General features: G+C 24.4%; 14 protein-coding genes and 1 non-coding gene across 15 annotated transcripts; 7 read left to right on the top strand and 8 right to left on the bottom strand.

The window, feature by feature from the left end:
• Window positions 1-14: 14 nt before the first annotated feature.
• Window positions 15-587, bottom strand: AAJ76_3200025379 (hypothetical protein; the record flags this gene model as incomplete). The annotated part of the gene is made up of 1 exon (XM_024475169.1): window positions 15-587. One exon carries the CDS (start codon window positions 585-587, stop codon window positions 15-17), a length of 573 nt encoding a protein of 190 aa, XP_024330850.1.
• Window positions 588-610: 23 nt separating this feature from the next.
• On the bottom strand, window positions 611-895 carry AAJ76_3200025071 (40s ribosomal protein s27; the record flags this gene model as incomplete). The annotated part of the gene is made up of 1 exon (XM_024475168.1): window positions 611-895. One exon carries the CDS (start codon window positions 893-895, stop codon window positions 611-613), a length of 285 nt encoding a protein of 94 aa, XP_024330849.1.
• Window positions 896-1,039: 144 nt separating this feature from the next.
• AAJ76_3200024926 (t complex protein 1 theta subunit) lies at window positions 1,040-2,536 on the top strand (the record flags this gene model as incomplete). The annotated part of the gene is made up of 1 exon (XM_024475167.1): window positions 1,040-2,536. One exon carries the CDS (start codon window positions 1,040-1,042, stop codon window positions 2,534-2,536), a length of 1,497 nt encoding a protein of 498 aa, XP_024330848.1.
• Window positions 2,537-2,714: 178 nt separating this feature from the next.
• On the top strand, window positions 2,715-2,954 carry AAJ76_3200023251 (small nuclear ribonucleoprotein f; the record flags this gene model as incomplete). The annotated part of the gene is made up of 1 exon (XM_024475166.1): window positions 2,715-2,954. One exon carries the CDS (start codon window positions 2,715-2,717, stop codon window positions 2,952-2,954), a length of 240 nt encoding a protein of 79 aa, XP_024330847.1.
• A 2-nt stretch (window positions 2,955-2,956) lies between these two features.
• Window positions 2,957-3,769, bottom strand: AAJ76_3200022197 (hypothetical protein; the record flags this gene model as incomplete). Its single annotated transcript, XM_024475165.1, has 1 exon — window positions 2,957-3,769. One exon carries the CDS (start codon window positions 3,767-3,769, stop codon window positions 2,957-2,959), a length of 813 nt encoding a protein of 270 aa, XP_024330846.1.
• Window positions 3,770-4,105: 336 nt separating this feature from the next.
• Window positions 4,106-5,287, bottom strand: AAJ76_3200020679 (ubiquitin carboxyl-terminal hydrolase 42; the record flags this gene model as incomplete). The annotated part of the gene is made up of 1 exon (XM_024475164.1): window positions 4,106-5,287. One exon carries the CDS (start codon window positions 5,285-5,287, stop codon window positions 4,106-4,108), a length of 1,182 nt encoding a protein of 393 aa, XP_024330845.1.
• Window positions 5,288-5,625: 338 nt separating this feature from the next.
• Window positions 5,626-10,764, bottom strand: AAJ76_3200015202 (splicing factor prp8; the record flags this gene model as incomplete). Its single annotated transcript, XM_024475163.1, has 1 exon — window positions 5,626-10,764. One exon carries the CDS (start codon window positions 10,762-10,764, stop codon window positions 5,626-5,628), a length of 5,139 nt encoding a protein of 1,712 aa, XP_024330844.1.
• A 687-nt stretch (window positions 10,765-11,451) lies between these two features.
• Window positions 11,452-12,297, top strand: AAJ76_3200014514 (hypothetical protein; the record flags this gene model as incomplete). Its single annotated transcript, XM_024475162.1, has 1 exon — window positions 11,452-12,297. The coding sequence occupies one exon, from the start codon at window positions 11,452-11,454 to the stop codon at window positions 12,295-12,297; it is 846 nt and encodes a 281-aa protein (XP_024330843.1).
• A 2,301-nt stretch (window positions 12,298-14,598) lies between these two features.
• Window positions 14,599-14,754, top strand: AAJ76_3200011367 (hypothetical protein; the record flags this gene model as incomplete). The annotated part of the gene is made up of 1 exon (XM_024475161.1): window positions 14,599-14,754. One exon carries the CDS (start codon window positions 14,599-14,601, stop codon window positions 14,752-14,754), a length of 156 nt encoding a protein of 51 aa, XP_024330842.1.
• Window positions 14,755-15,079: 325 nt separating this feature from the next.
• AAJ76_3200010886 lies at window positions 15,080-15,163 on the top strand. Its single transcript has one exon. It is a non-coding gene; the product is annotated as a tRNA-Leu (tRNA).
• Window positions 15,164-16,642: 1,479 nt separating this feature from the next.
• Window positions 16,643-16,969, bottom strand: AAJ76_320008997 (hypothetical protein; the record flags this gene model as incomplete). The annotated part of the gene is made up of 1 exon (XM_024475186.1): window positions 16,643-16,969. One exon carries the CDS (start codon window positions 16,967-16,969, stop codon window positions 16,643-16,645), a length of 327 nt encoding a protein of 108 aa, XP_024330841.1.
• A 1,976-nt stretch (window positions 16,970-18,945) lies between these two features.
• AAJ76_320006697 (hypothetical protein) lies at window positions 18,946-19,269 on the bottom strand (the record flags this gene model as incomplete). The annotated part of the gene is made up of 1 exon (XM_024475185.1): window positions 18,946-19,269. One exon carries the CDS (start codon window positions 19,267-19,269, stop codon window positions 18,946-18,948), a length of 324 nt encoding a protein of 107 aa, XP_024330840.1.
• A 1,065-nt stretch (window positions 19,270-20,334) lies between these two features.
• Window positions 20,335-21,228, bottom strand: AAJ76_320004738 (krab-a domain-containing protein 2-like protein; the record flags this gene model as incomplete). The annotated part of the gene is made up of 1 exon (XM_024475184.1): window positions 20,335-21,228. One exon carries the CDS (start codon window positions 21,226-21,228, stop codon window positions 20,335-20,337), a length of 894 nt encoding a protein of 297 aa, XP_024330839.1.
• Window positions 21,229-22,987: 1,759 nt separating this feature from the next.
• AAJ76_320002978 (hypothetical protein) lies at window positions 22,988-24,334 on the top strand (the record flags this gene model as incomplete). Its single annotated transcript, XM_024475174.1, has 1 exon — window positions 22,988-24,334. One exon carries the CDS (start codon window positions 22,988-22,990, stop codon window positions 24,332-24,334), a length of 1,347 nt encoding a protein of 448 aa, XP_024330838.1.
• Window positions 24,335-25,511: 1,177 nt separating this feature from the next.
• Window positions 25,512-25,965, top strand: AAJ76_32000454 (hypothetical protein; the record flags this gene model as incomplete). Its single annotated transcript, XM_024475182.1, has 1 exon — window positions 25,512-25,965. A coding segment is annotated over one exon (454 nt), but the record flags the coding sequence as incomplete, so codon positions are not given.

The raw sequence follows: 25,965 nt of genomic DNA, 5'->3' as shown, positions 1-25,965 counted from the left end.
TTTTTAATTATAATTTAGTCTTTTATTAATTTGAGAAATTCTTGAATTAATTCTATCTTGTTTTTATTAGTCTGCATGTTTTTTCTTACGTCTTCGTCAATCTGTTTATTTTTAAAATTTTCTAAAAATTTTTGTTTTAACTCTTTATAAAGTTTCTTATCTTCCGTATTTACTTCTATCAATAAATTTAGTTTATTAAAAAAAATATTTGCTTCATCTGAATTAAAAAAAACAACTTGAAATTTCTTTTTACTATCAACAAATTTAAATGCCAACACACGCCCTTTAAGACACATCCTGACTGAACTGCCAAGATTAATATTCTCAAGCTTAGTAACTCTAATATTTGGAGGATTATGAATGCAAAGTTTTATTTCCAATATTCTGTTGTATAAAGTAATTTCAATAAATCTATTACTTTCCATGTAAATATGTAACCACTGTTCTTTCTTTATGCCTTGTGAATCTAACTGTGAATGTGTAATAGTCTGACTAATAGACTCCATATTATGTTTACAATAAGATAATTTGTCATCTTGATTTTCAACAAGTTTTGAATATTTAAAAAGTCTCCATGTGTAATTCATGCAAAAATAAAAAAATAAATAATTTATTCGAAATTATAATCTAGCTTTTTAAAGGCACAATCTCCAACCAAAACAGCTTTACCTCCGGTACTCTTTAATATAGGATCTCCACAGCCTTTGCAATTCATATTTCGTTGTGAATGAGAATAACATAATGTAACTCCTTTGCATCCTTCACAAAGCACTTGCATAAAATATCCAGTGGGAACAGCATATAAATTTTTAGTCTTGTGAGTGCGTTCTAACTTTTCTTTTGTTGGGAATGCTAAATCAAAATTCTGATAAATTAGAAAATTTTCACTTACCATTTTATGGGATAAAAAATTAAATATTTTTACAAAAAAAGTTCTTTGATTTGTAAAATAAATTTATTAGTTTGTTTGTTTAAAATTATGCAAAAAAGCTTATAAGAAAATGTTAGCATAAAAAAATGAAAATCTTTTTACCCTTAAATGAATACCTCGGGATTTATATCACAATCACAAACTGAAGAAAAGGCTAAATATAATGTAGTTACAAAGAAATTAACATCCTTGATTTCTATATTTGATAAATTGTATGGAAAGTCATTTTATAAAAAATTAATTAAGACAGATTACAATTCATTAAAACTTACTTCTATGCCTTCTGTGATTCTAGATAATATTAAGGTTAACCATCCACTAGTTAAATTAATGATTGAATATGTCAAAAAGTTAGACACTCTTGGAGATTCTTCTAAATATTTTTTAATGATAGTTAAGTATCTTATTGATGAAAGCTATAAGATTATTGAAAAGGGAGTTAAACCTACTGTTCTGGGTGAAATTTATAGAGACATAGGAAGTGAATTTAATGACTTTTGTAAAGACTTTGTTCAAGAAATTAATATTTTTGAAGATGAATTAATCGAGCAAGACATTAAAGAAATAAACATTAACGATAGTGAAAAGACTAAACCTTGTCTGTTTTTATTGCTTGATTCTCTTATTAAAGAAAGAAAAATAAAAGATCTGCTTATAGAAGCTATAAATAAAACAAAATCATTTAGTACAGAAAAGATTAGAGTAAATAAAATATCAACTGGCACTATTGATGATAGTTATCTTGTAGAAGGAATGATTTTTGAAAGGATGCCTGATTCTATAAAAAAAGATCTTGAAAATGGTACTAGTTCAATTTACAATTGTCCTCTTGATATAAGTAGAGCAGAGCTTAAAAGTACAATTTTGATGAATACTTCTGAAGAATTATACAATTTTAGTAAAGAAGAAATTAATCTAATAAAAGAGAAAGTGGATTCTCTTAAGTCAGATTTAATTATTTGTAGTGGTAAGGTAGATAACATCTTTTTAGATTTATGTAATAAATCTAATAAAGTAATATTTAAGATTATGTCTAAACATGATTTAAGAAGAATTAGGGATTGTCTTGGTGGTGATATTTCTCCAGTTCTAGAGCCTATTAAAAATTTTGGACATGTTAAAAAAATGAGCATTTTTGAAGAAGGTAATAAATCATATACTAAATTTTTAGGGAGTGATATGCAAACAATTGTACTAAAAAGTTCATTAGATGTTATTTTAGATGAACACGAAAGAATAATTAATAAAACATTGAGAGCGTTAAGTAAAAATATAAAAAACAATAAGATTGAAGTAGTAGAAGGGTCTGGTACATTTGAAAAACAACTTACTAATTTTTTGGTAAATCAATATAATTCCAATATTGGTAATAATGAAGAAACTTTAAATAGAAAATATGCATTTATATCTTTGAGTAACGTATTTTCACGTTTTAAACAATATGATACTATTACTTATGATATTTATAGTACTAAGCTACGTGCCATTAAATATTCCTTAGATTTTATTGCAGTAATGTATGAGACAGAAGATTATTTAATAGGAATACAAGAAAAATTGAATATTAAGCCAAGGTTAAATGATGATTGGGATGAAGATCATTAAATATTTATTTTTTAAACGTGTTTTTTAGAAATTGATACATCATCTATACTTTTTAAGTTATTGATAGATCATTTGTATTTATTAATACATCATCTATGTTTACAAATCTCTAAACTAAATATTTTCAATTTCAAGTTTTTAGTTGTTAAAAAATATAGTAAATTTTAGTCCTTTTTGAATGAATACCGTACAAACAGAAAATCCTAAGCAGTTTTTAAATAGACTTATTAACAAAAAGATAAGAATTTTTCTTAAATGGGGACAATATTACGAAGGAGTGCTAATCGAATTTGATAAATATTTTAATTTTGTTCTTTCAGAATGTAAAGAGTATGACAATGAATTTATTAATGAAATGGGCAGTATTTTTATACGATGTAATAATGTTAAAACAGTTCAAGAGATATTAGATTTATAATCTTATATTTCCATTACTTTATGTTTGTATCCTGTGTACATCCTGTAACATTTCTGTAAAACTAGATCATAAATTAAGTCTTGTATTTCTACAGAACGATAAAAGTCATCAATACATATCTCTTTTTTTACTACTGTAATAGAGATGTATTCTTCTTCTTCAAAATAAGGCAGTAAAATCGAATATAAAAATTTTTCATATAAAGTAAATGTTTTATCATTTTTTAGACTATTTACTGTTTTTAAAAAATCTTCGTAAAATAACTTAGACCATACAAAACACTCTTGTTTTACCATCATTCTGTAAAAAACATTTAGATCTCCATTGTAATAAGATTTTTTTTTGTAACATTCCTGACTTCGTTGCCAAAGAATAAACTGTTTAATCTGTGTATCATTTCCCATTAAATTAGTAAAAATAACAAAATCATTATTCATGTATAAAAGATCAACACTCTTATTTAGAATTTTTCTAATAAAAAAGTAACCTTCTTCGACCAAATATTTATAAATTACCTCACATTTTAGTAAATAATCATCATCTATAATCTCATTCTTACATATTTTGACTTGTTGTATAAGTTTATTAACAATGTTAAGGCTTACTAAATTACAATCTAATTTAGAATATAAATAATCTATCATATCATAATTTTTTAACTCTTTATTTAAATCATTTATCTGATTATTTATATCATCTTGTTCTGATTTGTACATATCGAAGGTTTTTATAAACTCTTCAATGCCTTTTTTCGTTTCTTTTAGTTCATTAAGTACAGAAAACTTTGATTCAATCGATTCTTCAATATTTGGCATGGGGTGTAGAATAAATGAAAAAATAATGTAGATTTAGTAATAAAATTTACGCTTTTAAATAAAATGTAAGTACGAAAAAATTTACGTTTAAAATAAAATGTAAGTTTAATATTTAAATTAGGTTTGAAAGAATGTAAGTTTAATAATAAAATGTAAAAAATAAATGTAAGTTTAATTATAAAATTTAAATTTAAAAGAATGTAAGTTTAATAATAAAATGTAAAAATAAATTGTTAGTTTTAATAATAAAATGTAAAAAAATCAGTAAGTTTAATAATAAAATGTAAGTTTAAAAAAGATTAATTTTAACCACAAAAAATATTCAACACAAGTAAATTATAACTTTTTTATAAAAAACAAGAGATAAGCTTTTTTCACTAGATCTTTAAAATTTACAATATTTACTTTTTCATCATCTACACAATACCACACACCATCTTTATTAATATATGCAATATAATGCCCAAAATTTAAACTACCGCTGTGTACAATAAACCCTTTTAGTACAAATCTCTTTGATCGTATAATTAGTTCCTCATCAACTAAAATATCTTCATTAATTTTTGATGACACATAGTTTACTGTTTTAAATCTTTTTATATGTAAAACCAGTATTTTATTAATTTTTTGAATCTTAAAAAATTTTAAAAAGTTTGTATTTTTTTTACATCTGTGACAGAATATTAAGTCAGTAAGTGACTCTTTTGAACTGTACAATTTTAGACTCTGAGACAATGACGAACTAAAATCTAAAGATAATGAAACTAAACAATCTTTATGTTTGGCTTTTATATTTTTACATGCTCTGCACTGTAAAATATTATATCCTTTAATTAAAAATGGTATACTAACACCAGTGTATTTTTGTAATTTATGATTTACTGTTTTATGTTCATCTTGTCCAGTTTTAATATAACTTATATTTTTTGTGCATTTAGTATTAATTAAAAATAAATAAAACAAGTAAACATCTTGCTGTTCTTTACCACTAAACTCTGCGCTATGTCTACTTATAGTATTAATAAATAAATTAATAAACTTGTTTTGAGTAGTGTGGTATTTTACGAAAAAGTGTCTTATGGTACATTTAAGGCAATATTCATCTTGGCATGTCTTAGATACTAAAAGAAAACGGGTGAAAGGTGTTAAACTAAAAAGTGCTTGTATAAGGGCATTAATAAAACACGTATTACCAAGATTTGGAAGACCTTTACAAGTAATATTAATAGTAGTAAAGATTTGTGGATAAAGTATTGATCCATTTACATCATCTAAACTACTGTTACACGAGTTATTAACGCATATTAATCTAGAATTATATTTAAAATCAATAAAAATGTTATGAGCACGACATCTATCATTTTCACAGCATACAATATTGCAATCAAGACACACATACAAATTATCGGGGCTATTACAAACAATACATTCAAATTTATATTTTAATTTATTGTATTTGTGTTTAAAAATATAAAAGCGCTTTTGATAAAATGGTTTTAACAAATGGGTGCATGTCATAAAAGAGGGTAAAAATATTGAGTGGAACACAAAAAGAAAAGTGAAGTAGAATATAAGAAAATAGAAATCTAGTACTAGGCTTTACATTATGAAATTGTATATTTTTAACCACTAAAATTTTGCAAAAAAGAATGCTTTGTTCAGGTATAAAATTAAACTTTTCAATTGATCAAAATTCAGTACCTTTTTTTTCAAGCTTTATTAAAAAAATATTATATTTTATAAATTATCTTTCAACTAACTTTTAAGTTTCTTATAAATAAAATTTAATAGCAGAATGTTTAAATTTAAACTTATTTCATTTTTCAAAAGATAATTTCATTCTTAAATGATTTTTTTTATTTATTAAAATCTATGTAATTATTTCCACTATAAAATTCATCTGGTATTCCCAATTCTACTGTAAAAATTATATTATCATCATAACTTTTTTTACATAAATTATAGTTCCATTTATGAGGTGTATATGAATATCCTTCTCTTTTAGTTAATTTATAAGGTTTATTATCCGTAACATCTATAACTAATGGATTAGATAAGTTATATTTTTTAATAAGAGGTTCAATTATTTTTGTATTATTTGTATTTGTAATTAAACCTATTATATTAAATTTAGGAATATTATTACAAGAATGTATTTCTAATTCTGTAGCAAATTGTGGTACAAATAATAATGATATTACATTACTGTCTAGTATTAAAAAAGCAAAAGATATTGTATTTATATTTGTTACTCGTTTAAAAATTCTTATTATATTTTTTGGGATTTCAATATCTGCCTTGGTGTTATTTAAATTGTTGTAATCTATTATATTATTGTTTATTGATTTATTGCTTATCAAATTGTTATCTATTATATTGTTATCTATTATATTGTTATCTATCAAATTGTTATCTATTAAATAATTGTTATTTATCAAATTGTTATCTATCAAATTGTTGCTATCAATAAAAGTGTTATATAATAAACTGTTGTTATCTATTACATCATCTTTATATTCAATATTCTTTATATCTAAATACTTCTTTTTTTTAAGATATTCATCCATCAAAAAATATTTATCCTCCCATGTACATTCAGAATAAATAACCTTATTTTCTGTCTCAAAACCAAATACTATATCACGAATATCAGATGTAAGTAACTTATGCTTATTTATAATATTCTTACTACAATATTCAGTTATAATAAATTCTTTACATTCTTTCTCAACTTTAATCCACTCAGCATCAGACAAGATGGTAAAAAATGATATATCATTCAACACGTCATATGCCTGTACTAAGAGAATTAACCTACAAAATTTAGTGAATGATGTTAATCCAAACCAATTTTTATATAAATTAATTACTATATCTTTTTTTATATCTTGATTTATTAATTTTAATATATTCTCCATTTTAATATTATTTTCATAAATCTTAATTTTTATTTCTTTGTAATCTATCATAAATCCTTCTATTCCGTCATACATATCTTTTCTTATTAAAATATTTTCTTTTTTCAATGTGCGTGACAATTCTAATAGAATTTCACCCGCTAAATTTTTTTTAATTCTGTTTTTATTTCCCTCTACAAATTTAATGTATAAATTTCCTGATTCTGGATCTAATATAATTATAAAATTTCTGTGATATAATAATCTTTCTTCAACAATCAAAGTATTATAGTACATTTCTTTACTTGATACAACTACTTCTACTTCACTAGTGTAAATTTCTAGTGTTTTACGAAGTCTTTCTCTTAAAATGTGAAGACTAAGATTATTTTTTAATATTTTATCAAGAATATTAGATAACATAAGTTTAGAATCAAGATATCCATAAAATCCTACTGTATTGTAACAAAGATCAAATACAATTACTAATCCATATTCATCAGGATAAAATCCACTAGTAATATATTCTATGTATTTAACTTTAGCATATTTATTTGAATTATGTTTTGTAAAACTACCCCATCTTAATTGAACATCAATCCATAAAACTTTGATATTAACAATATTTTCATTATTTGGACTAAGAACATAAAAATTCCCAATAAGTAATAAATCTGTACAACTTTTATTAAAAGTTATACTTTTTTTATTAAATATTTTTTGTATCTCACAATCACAATAATTTTTTAAATTGTTTTTTAAATCTGATACTAAACTTTCATGTATCTTCATCCACAAATTATTTCTAAAAATTTGTATAAAAGAAACCTTTAGTGTTGGTAGCTTGCCATGCATAAAAATACCTGTAGATTCTAATTGAACTTGATATCCAACATAAACATCAGTAGTGTTTATTGTAGGAGACCACCAGAGTGTAAATCTTCTATTTGGTATTTGATTTAGACCTGATTTTTGTGCTTTAGTCATGTGAGAATGTTTAATAGATTCATTCCAAAATAACTTACTGAATTCTTTAGCATATGTTGCTTGATATAACGTATGCTTTAAAATATGACCTGTGCCACCAAGAGCATCAAGCATATCTTCATTATATTTTGATAAATCCCACAATTTACCATCGTGTCGTAAACTAATAAAATTATATGGATCATATTTAGAACTAATGTATTTTCTATAAATATTCTGTAATCTCCAATCTCTATCAAATAATGTAATTTTATCTTTTTGTAAAAGCGTAGACATTCTAGGAACACCTTTATTTGGTTCTATTTTCTCTGATTTTTTAAATTCTAACCATACACGTTTTGATTCATTAAATTCTTCTTTCCATGAAATTATGTAATTTCTTAAATCTGGAATATTTAAAATATTTTCTTCATTCTGTATTTTTTCTTCACAATAAGTTTTCATTACCGAATACATTCCTAATCCTCCATAATTTATAGATGTATAAAATAATACAGCAGGAAATCTAGCAGGCATTTTAGAATTAAGACCTTTTTTTATAAGCAACTGTATTGATTTTTCTGCCCAAGTAAACAATTTATCTATTTCAGGTGAATTTCCAATAAATTCACGATATCTTGTAATAAATCCAAGTATAGTGTTATTCCATTTATTAATAGTTTTAATAAATGTACTAGATCCACTAAGTTTTATAATTTGTTGAATTCTAAATTTAAGTATTTCTAATGTATTGTCATTTAGATTAAAAAATACATTTCCTTTACAAATATTTATATCTACTCCCGCATAAGTAAATTTAAAATTATCCCAATAAGATATATTTATACATTTTATCTTACCTATATTTTTAGGAAGTCTTGTCATGTATTCGTATTTCAAATCATTTTCATTTAATATTTTACATTCACTTGAATGTAAAATATAAAACTTATTAAAATTTCGTATAAAAACATTTTCTCCAAAAACAACCAAATCTATCACAAAAGTATAAAATTTGTGAATGAAAGAACTAAATTGAAATCCATTTAAAAATCCTAAATGATTTGTATATGACATATCTTTATAATATATTTTTATATTATTTCTACTAATAATATAATCCACTAATAAAGGATCTATAAATATTTTTAATAATCTAGCAAGTAAATTATTATCTATATTTTTCATTAAATCAATATATTCTCCTTCTATTAAATAAACATTTTTAAAATGTTTTAATTTATCTACCACGCCATAAAGACTTTTACTTTCAATTTCATCACCAGGTTTTATGTATTCAGGAAATATTTCTGAAGTTTCATAAAAAATATAAGATGCAATAAAAGCATCAGTAAGTCTTTCTATATAATTCACTTTGTAGATAACAATGTATTCATTGTAGCTATGTGATATCTTAGCTTCTACATCTCTAAACTTTTTCTGTGTTAAAATATTTTTTTTTATTTGAAAAATATATGCAGAAGAATTTTTTAAAACTTTTTCATAAAATTCTTTTTCTTCATCTTTTGCATTTTTTATTAAATAATGTACAGCATTTTGTAAATGCTTTTCACAATTAGTCTCTGGAAAACTAATATTCTTTTTATCTTTAAAATAATTATAAGCTGTTGTATAAATACCAGCAGCTTCTAAAGGAGTTATTAACAAATTTTTAAGATATTTTTTCTGCCGATATCTTTCTTCTTTAAAAAATAATCTTGTTAATTTTCCTATTTTTTTAACAAAATCTTTTTTTGATTCTACTTTTCCTTCTATGGCTTGTTTAATGTACCATTGACTTTTAATATTAATATATTTTTTAATAATATCATTTATATTAGAAATAATAAGATTATTATATTCTTCTTCAATATTCATAAATTTGTAAATATGATCCGCTTTCCAGTATCTCCAAGCTTCATTAAAATGTCTTAATATCATTTTTATTTGATTTTTTGTATATTTCCCTTCCATTTCATTAATCATATTATTTTTTATGTTAATATCATAACTACTTTCTATGCGTTGTTTAGTAACCTTTTTTTCATGATATTCCCTTCCATTAATAATTCTTTCTGTTAAATTACTAATATACTTTTTTAATAAAGAATTATAACCTCTAGTCATAAAAACATATCTCCGCCATATTTCTGACCATGAATAATCATCATAATATTTTAATACTCTTTCTATATCTTTACATATTTTTATTTGTGTCATAACTTTATATTTGTATCTATAAATTCCCGTTATAGTTCCTATTTTAGTAAATAAATTATGTAAATTTAAACATAATTCATATTTGTTACTAACAGATAGAAAAATATCTACAATGTATTTTATAAGTTTGTATAATTCTCTTGTAAGATGGAAAGATGTTCCTACTCTTGACTTTTTTCTTTCTTTGGTTTTTAAAGGTCTAACAGGTTTAAGATTAAAATTCTTATCTAAACACATAAAATACAACTTTTTTCTTCTTAAAATTTCTGATAGCATTTTATGACCTTGATTTAAAATAATAATTGCTGCTTCTAACCATTCAATATTTGTAATTTGAAAAAATCTGGTATTTTTTAAGTGTTTTAAAATATCTGTAGGTGATTTATGACACTTTAATTTTTTTAGATTTTTTATTCTGTTTTTTTCCAAATTATGCAAATTAAAAGGAAAAGTATTTTTATACAAAGAAATATCATAAAAATTAAATTTCTGTTTTTTGATTATTCTTACTTTTTCATTATCATTATTTTTATTAAATGACTTTACAAAATCATCTAAATAATTTCCTTGATAAAATATTTCTTCTTCATCTCCATGTATTGGAAATGTAAATATTTTATAATAAGGATTTGATTCTTTATATTTTTTAATTTGTTTGTTAAAATCCTCCCAATTCTTCATAAAATCATATTTGCTTATTTTAGGTTTATCGAGTATAAAGCTAATATTTCCATTAATGTGATATAATATTTTACAGATTTTTTTATCTTCCCAGGGCATAGGAATTGTTCTTAACAGTGTGTGTATTGACATAGGTGCATATTTAAAACATCCTATTGTTGAATATTTAGTATTTTTTAAACTTCTAAGGTGTTCAATGGGCATTTCTGATTTTTTAATATTTGAATTCATGCAAGGGATAATTTAGTGAATTTTATTTATGCTAGGAAATAGAAAGTGTAAATAAATTTTATTTATGCTAGGAAATAGAAAGTATTAGTGAATTTTATTCTGTTTTTTTTAATTAAAATACAGAAAATTTACTTATAATTACTAGGAATTTAAAATTATTTATGATTGTAAGACCAAGAATAAATAATGTATAAAATATTAATTTTAAGAGATGTGTAACATATAAACATTTTTAGTCTTAGATAAATAATGTGAAGATTAGACATCTACCAAAATATTTTTTTAAATAGAAATTCTATTTTATATGCTGGAATTTTATTACCAGCTGTTTTGTCCGAAAGAATTGTTAACCGAAAACGTGAATTTATTTATTATGAAAATAATATAAAACTAACATGTCAAATCAACCATGCTTAATCTTACAATAAGATATTTTATATTTCTCTACACCATCTTTTTCTAAACTAATATAATAAACATATTTGGAAATAAAGAATTAATTGTTTTTTTATGCAGATTATGCCATACATCTATTTTTTAAGGTTAACAATTTCTAATAGTCCATTTTCTCTAACAAGCTATTTTACATTAAAATATCTCCATTTGTTCATTGTTGTTCTTTCTATAGTTTTATAATACATTAATAATGTTTAGTATTTAATATTATTAATTTTTATCCCCCACTAAATGACTGCAAAATCTATTTTTAAATCTTTAACATCTACAGATAAATTATTAATAAGTGATGCATTCTCACATTACTCTGATATTAAAGAAATTACTACATTTCTTAAATGTCATAATCTCTACTTTAATAATATTACTGAGGTATACAAATGTATACAGGAAGAAGCAAAAGAAGAGGGATATTCTTCTACTTCTAAATTCTGTAGAGACAATCGCTATTACAAAGCATTATGCGAATATAAAAAATGTAAGAATCTTATTTATGCTATTTTAGAAAATAAAATAGATTTTAATACAATTGTAATACCTGAGGAAGAGGATATTATTGTGGGAGAAGAGACATCTGTTGTACAAAAAAAAGTTATAGAATCATTTAGTACTGATTTTATTACAGAACATAATTTAGAAATAGATATTAGTCCTAAACAACAAGAACAAATAGAACCTAAGACTATTTACAAGGCTGTAAAAATGAAAATTGAATCACCTAAAAATATTAAAGAAAAAAAAAGATTTTATTTACGAATGGACGAGGATGAAAGAGTACTAGATGATTATTTTGATTATCTAAATATGAAGAATATTGAAGGAGTAAAAAGTACTTCTAATCTTGAAAAAGGTAATTCTATGGTAGACATTTACCCTTTAATTGTTAGGGAAAGAGATAAGGTAGTTAGGCCTTTAATAGCAGATGATAATACAAAAAGAGAAAAAATAAGTGAGGATGAGATTTTATGTCCTTTTGAACGTCTTATGCATAAGGTACAGACAACTAAACGACAGGATAAGTACCAGTGGAAGATTGAATTGAAAATTATAGTAGATTATTTTTCTAATATTTTTTAAGGAGAAGAGAAATTTCAACATGTTTATGATAATATGGATACTGTCTCTCTCCAATACACAATTATGTCTATAATGTTAATTATACAAGATTATATAATGGAGGAGGAAGATGAAGAGAGATTAGATATTTACAGTGACTATAAAAAGAAATTGTCAGCATATTGTGATTATTATAAAAAATAAAAATATACAATTTAATTCTAAGTTATTTTCTTTTGTATTATTAAAAAATTATACTTTTGTATATTAAACATAAATTTGATGTAAAAATTATTTTACTGTCTAACGTATAAAAGATTCTTTTATTTTATAACATCTCTAATTTTCTAAAAAAACGTTTTAAAAAGAACGAAAAAATCTTTGTTTAGAGTATTTACTAAAGAATCTACAATTAATGCTGACATTGTACATACCAGATTATCTTTTATGAATAAAAAAAATTTTTTATGTATAATAAATTGGATTACACCGATTTAAACTTTTTAGGAGGGTTGTCGCAGTCCTATTTGGTCCTTTACCCATTCGAACCCCACTTTATTTGGACACCACTGTAATGTATACATAAAATTAGTAATAATTTTGAAATAAACTAAATTTGTTATTTTATTTACAAGTACTGATTTTTTATATTATGTTTTACTTCATTTTAATCTCTATATTAAAAATAGAATTGCATAATTTTGAAAGAGAAAAAATTATTGAGTTTATTATTAGCAACACAGTTCCTGTTAGATTTCACACACGAGAACAAAAAAGTGTTCAAAAAAAGAGCAAAAAAATTTCATATTGTTGAAGAAGCAGAGAATTTAAATTCAATTTGGGGAATGGTCGATGTAAAAATTTTTTATTTTAGAAAAGGAAAAATTTAAAAAAGATCAAATTAAATTGATTCATGTTAGTAATAAACATGCGGGTTGAGACAGGCTATATAATTTATGTAAATCAATAATATATGAAGTTTCCGAAATGCTGAGTTCCTGTGAAATTTGTCATGGCGAAAAGCGATGATTACAAGACCTGTTATAATATACATTATTTTCAGACCTTCCAGAGAACGATAAATTGCCAATCTAATATATTTTAGAAAAGTAAATGATGGGTATATGTGGATGCTTGTCGTCATAGACTTATTTTCTAAGTTTATGTGGACAATTCCTTTTCAAGTAAAAGCCGCTTCATCTGTAGTTCCTGCAATAAGATCTATTTTTATGTCAAATGAATTCTGCTTTTTTACATACAGATAATGGAAGAGGATTTTTCAGTGATTCCATGTCTAGTATGCTTTCTACTTTTGATTTAGACATCTTAGTAGCCGTGCCAGATATCATTGGATCCAGGGACAGTTAGAAAGAGCCATTCAAACAATAAAATGGATGTTTGGTTTATACTAATGACGATAGATGCTCCAGGTAGATAAATGTCGATGAGAGAAGATGTAATCTATTCTTATAATAGACTTTGTCACTCTACAACGTCAAATACACCGTTTAGTTTAAGTATAAAGGAGTTGATGGCTAACGGGCAAAAAAATTCTATACTTTTAACAATTAACGATTCTAGCAGTGATTTAGAAATTGAACGTATAGAAGAAGTAGAAAATATTTCATTAGATATTTTAGAATTTATAGAAGAATAAGAGCTGGACAAATAACTATTGATATTCTATGATAAATTTGATTATGCGTGAAAATGCAAGATTATCTAAAAAAAAAAACTGCAGATTGTATGATTGAAAGAAGTCGATGGCAAAATAATTTTTTTCTCTATTATTAAATGACAGGATTCTAATTAGGCCAGATGCTGGCAATAATATTCAAACAAGGAGAATGCCACTTCCTGAGCATTTAAATACTATAGTCTATATTATTGTGGAAATATTGCAATTTAATAAGGTAAAGTTGGCTACAGAAGATAACAATTCTATAATTATTGAAAAAATTGAAATAATAAGATTAAGAAAAATAGGAAGTTAATTAAAAGGCTTAACTAAATATTTTATAAAAATACACAATCTCTAATTATTTTTTTTAAGTAAATAATCTTAAATAAACCAAATTTCCCACCTAAAATATAAAAAAGTATAAAAAACTTTTTCTTGACAATCTCTTGTATTTAGAATAAAGAACGAGGATTATAAAATTTTAACCTGGGGTCAGAATGGGCGGGGTTTTTTCCTGACTGTGACAAGGATTATTTTATTACATAGTTTTAGATTTATTAGAAGAAAAACTTAAAAGTGTGGTATTACAACCACATGTTAACCTTATTTAAAAAATTTTACTATAAAAATAATTTTAACCCATGCCTTTTGTGAAGAAAAAATCTAATAAATTATTTAGTGAAAATAAGAGTTATGTTAAAAGCCTGCAAGGAACAGACGGCAAAGATAAAGTTTTAAGCTTATTAGAGTATTACTTTAAGATTAGTTGCATTCCCTTGCAGCACGCCAAAAAGTAGGGTATTAGAACTTATTTCCACCATTTTAAGAGAATATAAATATATATACAAGATATTTATTAGACTATAGAAGGTTAAGAAGATATTGACGATTGAATAATATTTGTCAATGAAATTTCTAGACTTTTAAATACTTTTTAAAAAAATGTTATTTTACATTTATAAAAGGAAAATATATTGACAGGCAAAAACTTGGTAATATTTTTATATGGTATAAAATTATTTGCTATTATTTAATTTATTTCATTAAATAAAGTAGTTCATTTTCACTTTTAGGCTATTTTAAAAGTAATAGACTACATAAACTACTATTATTTTTTTGACAGGTACCTTGGCCGAGCGGTTAAGGCGCCAGATTCAAGTTCTGTTACTCTTCTGAGTGCGTGGGTTCGAGTCCCACAGGTACCACTTTTTACAATGAAAAAAAAGTTTTTCAGATTTTTTAAAATAAGTTATAATTAAATATTTATTTATACTTTAGTAAATATTCTTTAAATGCAAAATTTTAAAGTACTAATGTCATTGTTGTAATCAGCATGAACAAATCATATGTTTCAACAGTTTATACGTTAAGCAAAAATTAAGCCATGTTATCTCAAACATAATATTAAGGAAAATTTTAAATAATAAACATGTAATTTTTACTGACTTTTTAGTAAAAACTACAATTATTTTATATTTTGTTTACAACTTATAAATATGTCAAGATCCGACTTTGATAGTATAGTTAAAAAATATATCATTAGCTCTAGCTTACTAAATAACTATAATTTTGTGAAACTAATTTATAAACTAGTAAAAAAAATGATAATTTTTTTAATGCAAAATTTTTAAGCCAAGAAATTGCACAATTATTTTTTAAAAGTAAATAAAAAATAAAAATAATTTTGGCTATGATTTTTTAAATTACTTTTGAAAGTTGGTTATTATTACACTGGAGGTAATGATGTCCTATGTTATAAATAATTATATGTTTATTTATCAAATTAATTCAATACCTTAGAAATACTTATTAATTCACAAATCAGTAAAAACATGAGACAATAATTATGATTGGTTTTTTTATAAAAGTTTTGATTTTATTAAAACATAGAATAATAAGAATGGTGGCGTGTTTGCCATGAATTATGCCTGTTGCAAGAAAGCAATCAAGAATGCTCCGAAGCCTTTGCAAATTTCTGAGTTGAGGTGGCTTTTATTATAAGAGGTGTAATTGCTAAAGAATTTGCTCGTATTAGAAGTTTTTCGATGACAAAATTATTTTGATTCATGTTAGTTAAATGGTTTTCGTATTTTTTTATAGATAACCAATGATTGAAGTTTTTTAAAAATGTAACAATACATAAATTAAATTATAAATATATGTGACGTTATGTATAAAAATAATAGTTTATTGGTTTATTATAAAAATTTAATGTGATAATTATTTCAAATATTAATTAAAATATATAATTTATTAATGAAGTTAAATCCCAGCAATGCGAATTTGTTAAGTAATTATAACTTGGCGTTAACACAGCAATTATCATAAGATGTTTGTCGGCAAGGCAATATCGCAAGCTACTCTGTAGGTGTCGACTAAGGGTTGTAAACTTCTTAATGTTACGAGAAAGCATAACATCATTAGCTTGGCATACAATTTCCATGGCTGTGAAAAGCATTTGTAGGTTGTATTCAAAGACCTATAGTAAGAAATTCCATCTGAAGAATTGCCTAGGTAGGGCGCGGCAAGCTAATGGTGCTCTAACATACTTCGCGTAGGATGGTTAGAGTCCATCATGGCCATTAGACCCACGTCACTCAATCCGACTCCAATTCCAGTAAACAATTGGTCTAGTAGAACATACTCTATAAGTTGTTAACTTTATAGTATTCTTACGGAGGTAAATCAGATCTTCCTACGAGCAAAGCCTTCGTGGTATAATAGCACTGATAATGTGCAGATATTGAGATTGAGAAAATGGGAGTTTTTTAAGAGAAGGATAAAATAGTGTATGGACAAGACAAAAAAAAACAAAATGTAGAAAGGATTAAAAAGAAAAACTTTTTTCATGTGTGTCTTGCCCAGGGAAGAAACATTCTTGTCCCAAATACAATTCAACAATACTTTTAGTTTCAATAAAATTTTATTTATTATTTTTCTTTTATACGTTATGCGCCCCATTTCTGCTTTGGGCTGTCTAATAAAATGATGGTTTAAATTTTTATTCTCCATTTCTTTTTTCTTCTTGCCTTGCAATTAAAATTTTTTCAAATTTACTTTTGATTCTTACGATTGTGGTAAATTAAAGTTTTAAAACAAACAAATTATAATTTGGCTATGCCACCGTGATATAATAAGATAATCTAAAAAAATTTTTACTTAATAAACGGTTAAGAATTCGACGAACTGACATTTTTCAAAAAGAACCAATTAATAAAAAAAATAATATTAATAAATTAACTCTTGATATTAAAAGAAAACTCCTTCCTCGTTTTAAAATTTATTTAGATACTTTCAAAGGAAGACAAACATGGTATGGCTTTTAATGCATCAATAAACAATTAAAGTAGCGTTTAAAAATATATTTAGTGATTACGTTAAAAAATGCAATTAAGCAATATTGAGATGGCTAGAATTGACTCTCAAAGTATCTTATTTATATTTTATAAATATATTTTTTAATACAATTTCACGTGCATTATTGTATTATGTTTTTAAAATCCAGATAAATAGCTATGTGATTTTGATAAAAAAAATTTTAGGTGAGTTTAAAAAATAAATTTTTTTTATTTACAACTTACATGACTCCTCACCCCCAAATATTGCTTCATATCTTTTTATTTTAGTTATGAAATAACTTTTTTACAGTTCTTTTATTATCTTATTCCATTCTTCTGCTACAGCAACTTTTAATTCTTTAATATTTTTAAACCGACTAGCACTTACATTTTCCTTCTAAACATATCATAGACTCTCAATTGGATTTAAATAAGATGATAATGATGCCAATTCAATTATTTTATTCTTTTAATCAAAAAACTTCTTTTAAAGTTTTGATTTGTACTTTAAACCAGTATTTTGCTAGAATAAACATCCTTAATACAGTTAAATAAATTATTATTGAAAACTGTAGTATTTTTTTACAATTTAATTTACTTTTTATAATTTAAATATCTTCAACTCCTTCCTCCAAAAAATTTGCCTAGACTATTATTAATTTATACCATGCTTAACAGCAGGTTTTAAATTTTTATATAATATCGCAAACAGTCTTTTCGGCGAAATAAACTATTCTATCTGATTCGAAAATTGAAATTTTAGAACTATCACTCCATATAATACTTTTAAGTGATTTTTCTATTTGTAATACTATTCCGTTGCTAGTTTTAATATGTTTTGAATATTTTTTTTTACAACAGTAATCTACATGCTCTTCTTATGCCTTCATATCCCAAATCAACTATTTTTAACAAGAATAAAATTCTGTTCTTAAATCCAGTACTGTATCTGTGATGCAAATTTTAGAAAATGCGTAATGGAAAAATATTGCTCGATTGGTTTAAAATAAAGTAGCTGGGTACTATCACGAGATTTACCTTTATTTCTGTATTATTATTTATTACATGTTCAATTGTTTTAATTTATTTTACTACAAATATTAGTTTTTATTCTAATCCATCGTAATTACAGAGGAATAAGAAATTTTTCCCGATAACTTTTTAAATAAAATATTTTTACTGGCTTTAATTATGCGACCTCTGATATTAGTATCAATAAATTATTTTTTTATTCTGATTGATCATCAATAAATTTTGATATTTTTTTAAAGCTCGAGCTTATTTATATTTTGTATGTTATTGTTAACGCCATCTTAATATTTTAAATTTAACAAGTAAACAACAGTTGAAAAACAACTAAAAATTCTTGTTTGTAAGAATATGATCGCAAAATGTCAACCCTTTTTATTTGTACATCGCGGTAGTTCAAAGTCAGTTTTTTATGTTACTATCTAAAATTCGTTTTCGTAAATTTATAAGCCAGCACAAAATTTATACAAAATATAATTTGACTTATTTAAAAAAATAAAATAATCTTATAGTTTAAATTAAATAATTTATTTGTCTTTAACTAATAGAACTTAGTTTGAGAATACAAAATGATTAATCTTAGAAAGGGATAATAAAAATACAATATTTTGCAAAATAAGTTTAATTATACGTCATTTTTCCTATTAAAATCTTAAGAAAGGAAAATAGAATGATAAAAAGAAGGATTAAAATAGCTTGCAATTCAATACGTCCTAAGAAGGAATCGCGATGTCCAAAAAATCCAAAGTGAGGTGTCTGATCATAATCATTTATGTTTACTCTTTCGTCACACCAATTCATAAAAAGTAATCTCACTGCTCTGTGGGTATTATATTCTTCCAAATCTGAGCTGTCTGTATCTTGCATATCATTTATAAAAACCAAACTTACATTTGATAACAAAATACAAAACATAAATAATTTTTTATAAAGTTTTGAATTCATTAATTAGGGACTAAAAAAATAACAAAAATAGTCTAAATTAAATTAAATTAAATTTTTAAAGTTAAAAGTTTAAAAAAAGATTCAATAATTCTTTGTTTATCTTAAAACAATAAATTAATTTGTGTATAAGTAATTATTTATAATCTCGATTTTTTGTGCCTATGCAATGCCTGTACTTCTGGTTTTATTACTTCCATTGATTCATTTTCTTTAACATGTTTTTCTTCATAAGTTAGCTCTCTGCAGCTGTTCATTAATTTATCAAAATAAATGTATAAAAAAAATATACACCAATAAAAAAAAGTAAATATTTAATTTATAACAAATTTAATTAAATTTTATAGATAGTTATCAAAATTGTAAATTTGGAAGATTTTGTTATTGATAAAATTTAATGTCGTGAGCCCAGCTCGCACCCGAGCCACAGTCGCATATAATTCGATTCCCGGCAGAATCTTTTTATATAGAAAATGAGATGTTTTAACGCTGCAATTTACTAAAGCTTACAAAAAAAGTTGTAAAATAAGATAAAAAATACTTTTTATGGGTTTGTGTAGAGGTATTGCTGTATCCAAAGTTCAAAATATTTGCATTGCGATATTGCTATCATTAAATTTTGTATTTAGATAACATAAAATAAATTTTTTAAAAAAAGCAAGTAATTTTATAAATTATAACATTTTTTAAGCACAAAAATGAACTGAATTAAACTGTTTTTTTATTACGTTAGCCATAGATACTATCTCAATTCTATCTCCATGATCAATTAGTAGTCGATTCTCAGATAATTTTTTTTATTATAGCTGCAGGATGAAAAATGGGTCAAATTTTAAGCGTTGTTTGCTTGGTTAGCATCAAAGTCTTTTTTATAAAAACATATTCATCTACATTAAAATTATACACAGAATTATGGACCACCTTTTTATCCATTCTTGCAAGATATCCAGCACATATACTTACTTCAACTTCACTTAAAACTTCTTTATTATTGTTTTTTTTTCTTTCCATGAATATGTTTCTAAATCAGAAAATATAACACCATCATTTTCAGCACTAAGGACTGTATTAAACCCTTTGCGTCCGTAAAAAAAGTTCAAATGGCAATTTACAAGTGGAAGAATAAACAGGAATGTTGTGGTTATAAAAGACAAGATCAATATACTTTATCCAACTAGCTTCCTTTACGTTTTCATCTTTGGCATCCATTTGTTTAGCTATGGCTCTCGTTAATGTTTGACTAGAACGTTCAATTTGACCTTGTGGTTGCGGATGTCTAACTCTACCATGAATCAACTTTACATTAAATCGAGAACAAAGATCGTTAATCACAAAATTAGAAAATTCCTTTCCATTGTCACACTGTAAAACAGTTGGTGGACCAAAAGTTAGAAAAAGTGATTCTAATGCATTGCTAACTTTCAAAGCTGCTTTAGATTTGAGTGGATAAGCCTTTGCAAATTTTGAATAAACATCAATCACATTAAGTATCCAACAAAAACCTAGGTTCGTTGCTTTATAATTCTTAAGGTCGATTAAGTCTATCATAATATGCTCAAAGCAGTAGGCAGCCGTAACATGCTTAAATGGCTCTTTCTGCTTTAAAGGCTGTGATGTTTTACAAGTATCACACCTTGCAACAACATCTTTCACAATAGTTCTGGGTATGGTAAAGAAATAATCCTTGCACAATTCATACATCCTATTATGGCTGTAATGGTTGGTATCATGCGGTCTTTTAATCTCTAATGCCATTATATCGACCTGGGTCTTGTAGAACACTTTTTTGTGCAGTCCTTCTCTAACATTTAAGTAGAGCGTGTCATTAAGTACAAGAAAGTGTTCCACCTTCTTACGGAACCTAAATACTTGGTATCTACTCAAATTTCTCTCTAACGGCAGCTTTAAAAGAATGGCCATTATTGCATCATATTCCTCCTTATCATTTATAACTGATACCATTCAAAGCTAAAAATAAAGAATTTTAAAAAAATTCAATTTCTTTGTTCTTAAATATATTGCAGAATTTAAAATATTTTGCAGCCTACCTTTATTCAACAAATCCCCACTTCTTGTAAAATTATTTATTTAAAATTTTAATAAAATGTACGTGGCAAGTATCGCAGTTGAGTTTATCTTGTTGCATGTAAAAGCATCTGCGGATTCGATTCCCATATAAAAATATTTAAGTATAGGTTTTGGGATAAGGACTCCATCTACTTTAATTCAATGTAAAGAACGTCAAAGTTCAAAATTTGTAACAAAAAATACTGTGTGCGGCTGTGGCTCGGATGCGAGCTGGACTCGCGACAATAAATGTTATTTAACTTTATTTAAAGTCCTTATAAATTTAACACTTACTTTGAAAAATAATTCTAATTTTTAAAGACTATTATATATAAATTCATTAATTAAATAGAAAACCACTTTGCATCTTAATAATAAAACATATATTTTTTACTAATATTTTATCCTACTTGGTTACATATTGTAGTAACATCTTTTATATATTTGCCTATTAAATTTGCAAGTATAAAGCATTATAATTACAAGATAATTATTTTAGAGTTGTGACTATTTTTACAAACACTAACATTAGATGCATATTTAATTGAACATTTGCATATAATATACAAGTAGTAACATACAAAATTATATTTTTATTTTATTCTCTGACATAACATTTTAATAAAATTTTTAAATGTTTATACCTTATATAATAACAATGTATTATTATTAACCACATGTCATTAATTTTAATTTATTTTGTTTAAAATTTATTTTTATTTAACCAATCAAAACTATTAAAAAGAAAAATTGCTTTCTAATAAATATTTGACTCAAAGTATCTTCAGTGGCTGTATACCACAGACAAGAATGTTAAAAAAAATTAGTTTTAATGGTCTTTAATACTGAAATGCAAATAATTATAAGAAAAATGCAAACATATACACCTTTTACTGTAAATAAACTATTTGCATTTGTTTTGAACGTAAACGTAACATTTAAACAGATTGTATCGTACATTTTGGTTTATTATAATAAAGAAAAATATTTTAATTTTTTTTGACTCTCTGCATTGTATACTGTCTTTTGCAGCAAAACCAAGAAAAACTAAATGAATTTAAAACCCTTTGCCTTTATTTATTATATACAATATAATCAGTCTTAAAATCATTTTTTTTAATCTAATTAAATTAAACAAAGAAAAAAGTTTTTAGAAAAATATTATCAGTAAACTATAATTTTTACTAGAAAGCATTTTTCTTCAAAGCTCAATTTTTACAAAGTTATTTCTAAAACAAACATCGTTCCAACTAAAGTTATGATTACTATTTGTGATTAATTTACCACATGTCAATTGTTTTAATTTATTTCGGTATTATTTTTTTTTATTTTCGCCCATCGGTATTACAAAAGAAGAAAATAATTAAATAAATTTTGTCTTCAAATATACTCGGTGGCTATAACACCACACTATTAAATTAATTTGTTATTATTTTATTATCAGTTTCACATTTCTGTCATAATTTTTTAACAGTAAAATATTTCAGTTAGAATTTTATTTTTATCAGTATAAATTTCTAAAAAATTAATTTATATTTTTTGTGATAATTAACTTTTTTGATCATATTTAGTTAAGACATTAAAACCCACTCTTTCGAATAAATAGTCTAATGCTGATTGATATTGTAATTGTAAATTCTGATAAATTCTTAAAATGTTTTACCCCTTAATGTTATTTTTGTTTCAAATAATTTTTTGTTCAAAACCAAAACAAATATTGGATCATAATGTACCATTAGATCTAAGAATAAATATATCAAGTACTTCAAGAGCATACGAAAATAAAGATTTTTGTGAGAATGTAGATATACAACAAAAGAGTCAAGAATCGACTAAAACAGTAGATAAATATTCAGAGGTAAATCAATCTGATGTTAATTTATTAACATATTTTACAGGTAAAGATTTAAACAGTAGATGTAAAAATGTTGACTATGATCTGTGCAATTTTTCGTCTTTATTAACTAAAGAGAACAATTTGATGCCACGCAATTTCACAAGAAGTACAGTTATTAAATATGTATCTAAGAAACGATATTGTACATCAAAACAATCGATAAGTGATAAAACATGTCTCGAAGCTTCAAATATTAGTGGAAATGATACGTCTGAACATTCTTACATTATAACATCTTGGAATGAGGATACTGATTTATTGTTAGATAAAAATCAAAATGATTTAATACAAGAGCAATATGGTACTTCAGAAAATAATGCATTTTTACAGAAAAATAATAATGTTTTGGTTTTATCAAAAAATCAAAATTATTGCATAGAGAATAATAGTGTAAATGAACCAAGTGCTGTTCAAACAGATTCTCCATTTAATGTTGATATTTTATCTACGATTAATAACCCTGAAAGTAGTTATTCTTTTAATAATGCTTACAAAAATGATAACAGCGTAAAAGATAAAAGGAAAAAATTAAAAACTAACAATGTATCTAATATACAAACAAACGGCAATGAAAAGGCTTTGAAATCTAAAAGAAAAATAAAAACTTATAAAACAATTCGTAAGAATCAATTTACAGCTAGCGAGCGCGAACTTTTTAAGAAATACAAGGAATCTGAAGATGAATTTAGAAGGTTTTTAAAACTTAAAATTAAAAATCAAATACTGCAATTTATTAAGAAACTTGAAATATCTAATCTTTGTGATGACCTTAAACAAAATTCAATTTTTGCTCTAAGAAGTCTTTTAAGTTTTTTAGATACGATAAGTGCAATTTATATTAATACAAAGAAAAAGAAAAATAAGAAAGAATTTTTAAATTCATTAAATCCTGCATGTAATCAATTTAGCAAGTATGCAGACGTGTCTCAAAAACTTTTAATTTTTAAATTGATTTGTAATAATTTACACGAGGTTAATGATGGCGGTTTTTGTTGTATTTCTGATTGTGATTTTTATGAAATTTATCATTTACTATTTTCTGTTGACATAAGATTCAATTCATTATACAAAAGACTTGCAAAATTAAGAGATAATTTTAAATAAAATTAATATGTATTAAAGTTTTTATAAGGTTATTTGTATTATTTTATAACATAGTTGGTCATTGCATCTATTTTTTTAAATAATATTTTTTTTAAAGTAAAGTTAACAATAAAAAAATACTTTTCATATCTAAAAATATCTATAATGCATATAAGCATAAATTATATTTTAGTAATCAACCCCCGCAAAGGGCTTAACCTATAGATCAATCTTTACAATTTATACGTAAAAAAGATTCGAAAGTTGGAAATATATAATTTTGCGATATTAATATTTATCCATGATGAAAATTTTTTTTTTTATATTTTAAAAATAATAAATTTTATTTTTTACTTCTAACAGGTAACAAATAAATGAAGTTAATTTTAATACAATTTTAGTTTTAATAATCTACACAACTTTTTATAGGCCAAAACGAGGCACTAATAAAAAATTCATTAGAATTTTTATAGACAAGTTTCGATATTCTACAAAACGTCAGATTCTTATACCGTTCATAAGTATCGATTATTTAAAAACACTTAACGTAAAAACAAAGAAGCGAGTTTTAAAAATAAATAACAACTAATAATTATAAAAGATTTGGTCTTAATAGTAATATTTTTAAACCAAATTTAGCATTTATATAGGATCAGGTCCTCTCAGTCTTCCGTTAAAAAAAAACAATATTAATAATTTAATAAAATAAAATTTTTCTGCAGTATCGTCAGGCTCATTTTTAACCGCAGGTGAAAAATGGCTCAATTTTCACCTATCAATTTTTTACTCTTAAACTTAAAAATAATTAAATAATTTTTAAAAAGATCGGCCTTTTTTTATAATTTTAATTTTTTTACCCTTATTATGAAAAATTTATCAAATAATATCATCAAAAGCATTAGAGTAAAAGAAAAATTGCATATGAAGGCTTTTTTACAATTTTAAAGAACATTCTGTTGGTAAATTGGTCTGGAGATGCAATAAGAGAGGATGCCCTTCATTATTAAGAACTACAATAGACTCCCTTTTACTAGAATTTTCAGAGCATAATCTTGCAGTGACGATATTAAACTTAGCAAGGTACTCTTTGCTTGCTAGTAAGTTAAAACAGAGAATCCTAGACACCTCTGAAACATCAAGAGTTGCAATCTCTAATGTAATGTCTGAATTTAACTACTCAAACATTATAGATTATAAGATGATGAATAGTTTGGTCACAAGTTCTAGAGAGACCAACAATCTTACAATTGTTAAAGAATATGATATTTCATACGAATTGACAAAGACAACTAGGGGGAAGAAGTTTTTGTTCTACGATTCTGGAATACATGATGAGAACAGAATTGTTGTATTTACAACCGATGAAAATATTTTGCATCTCATCAATTGCAAAATAATGATTTGTGGCTACACTTTCAAGTCTGCTCCTAAAAACTTTGAACAAATTTTTACCTTACAGTGCAATGTTAGAAATAAAAATTTGCCTCTTTTGTATTGTTTTATGAAAACAAAAAATGAATATTCTTATAATAAGCTTTTTGAATGGTTAAGTAAAGAAATAAAAGAAGAAGTAATAAAAGAGAAGAATATTATTTTGGACTTTGAAAGAGCTAGTATGAATGCTCTTAAAAAGTTTTTTACAAGTTCTAAAC

This window comes from Vairimorpha ceranae (assembly GCF_000988165.1).
Source record: "Vairimorpha ceranae strain PA08 1199 chromosome Unknown NODE_32, whole genome shotgun sequence".
Taxonomy (NCBI): Eukaryota; Fungi; Microsporidia; family Nosematidae; genus Vairimorpha; species Vairimorpha ceranae.
This window is presented reverse-complemented; position numbering and strand designations above follow the sequence as displayed.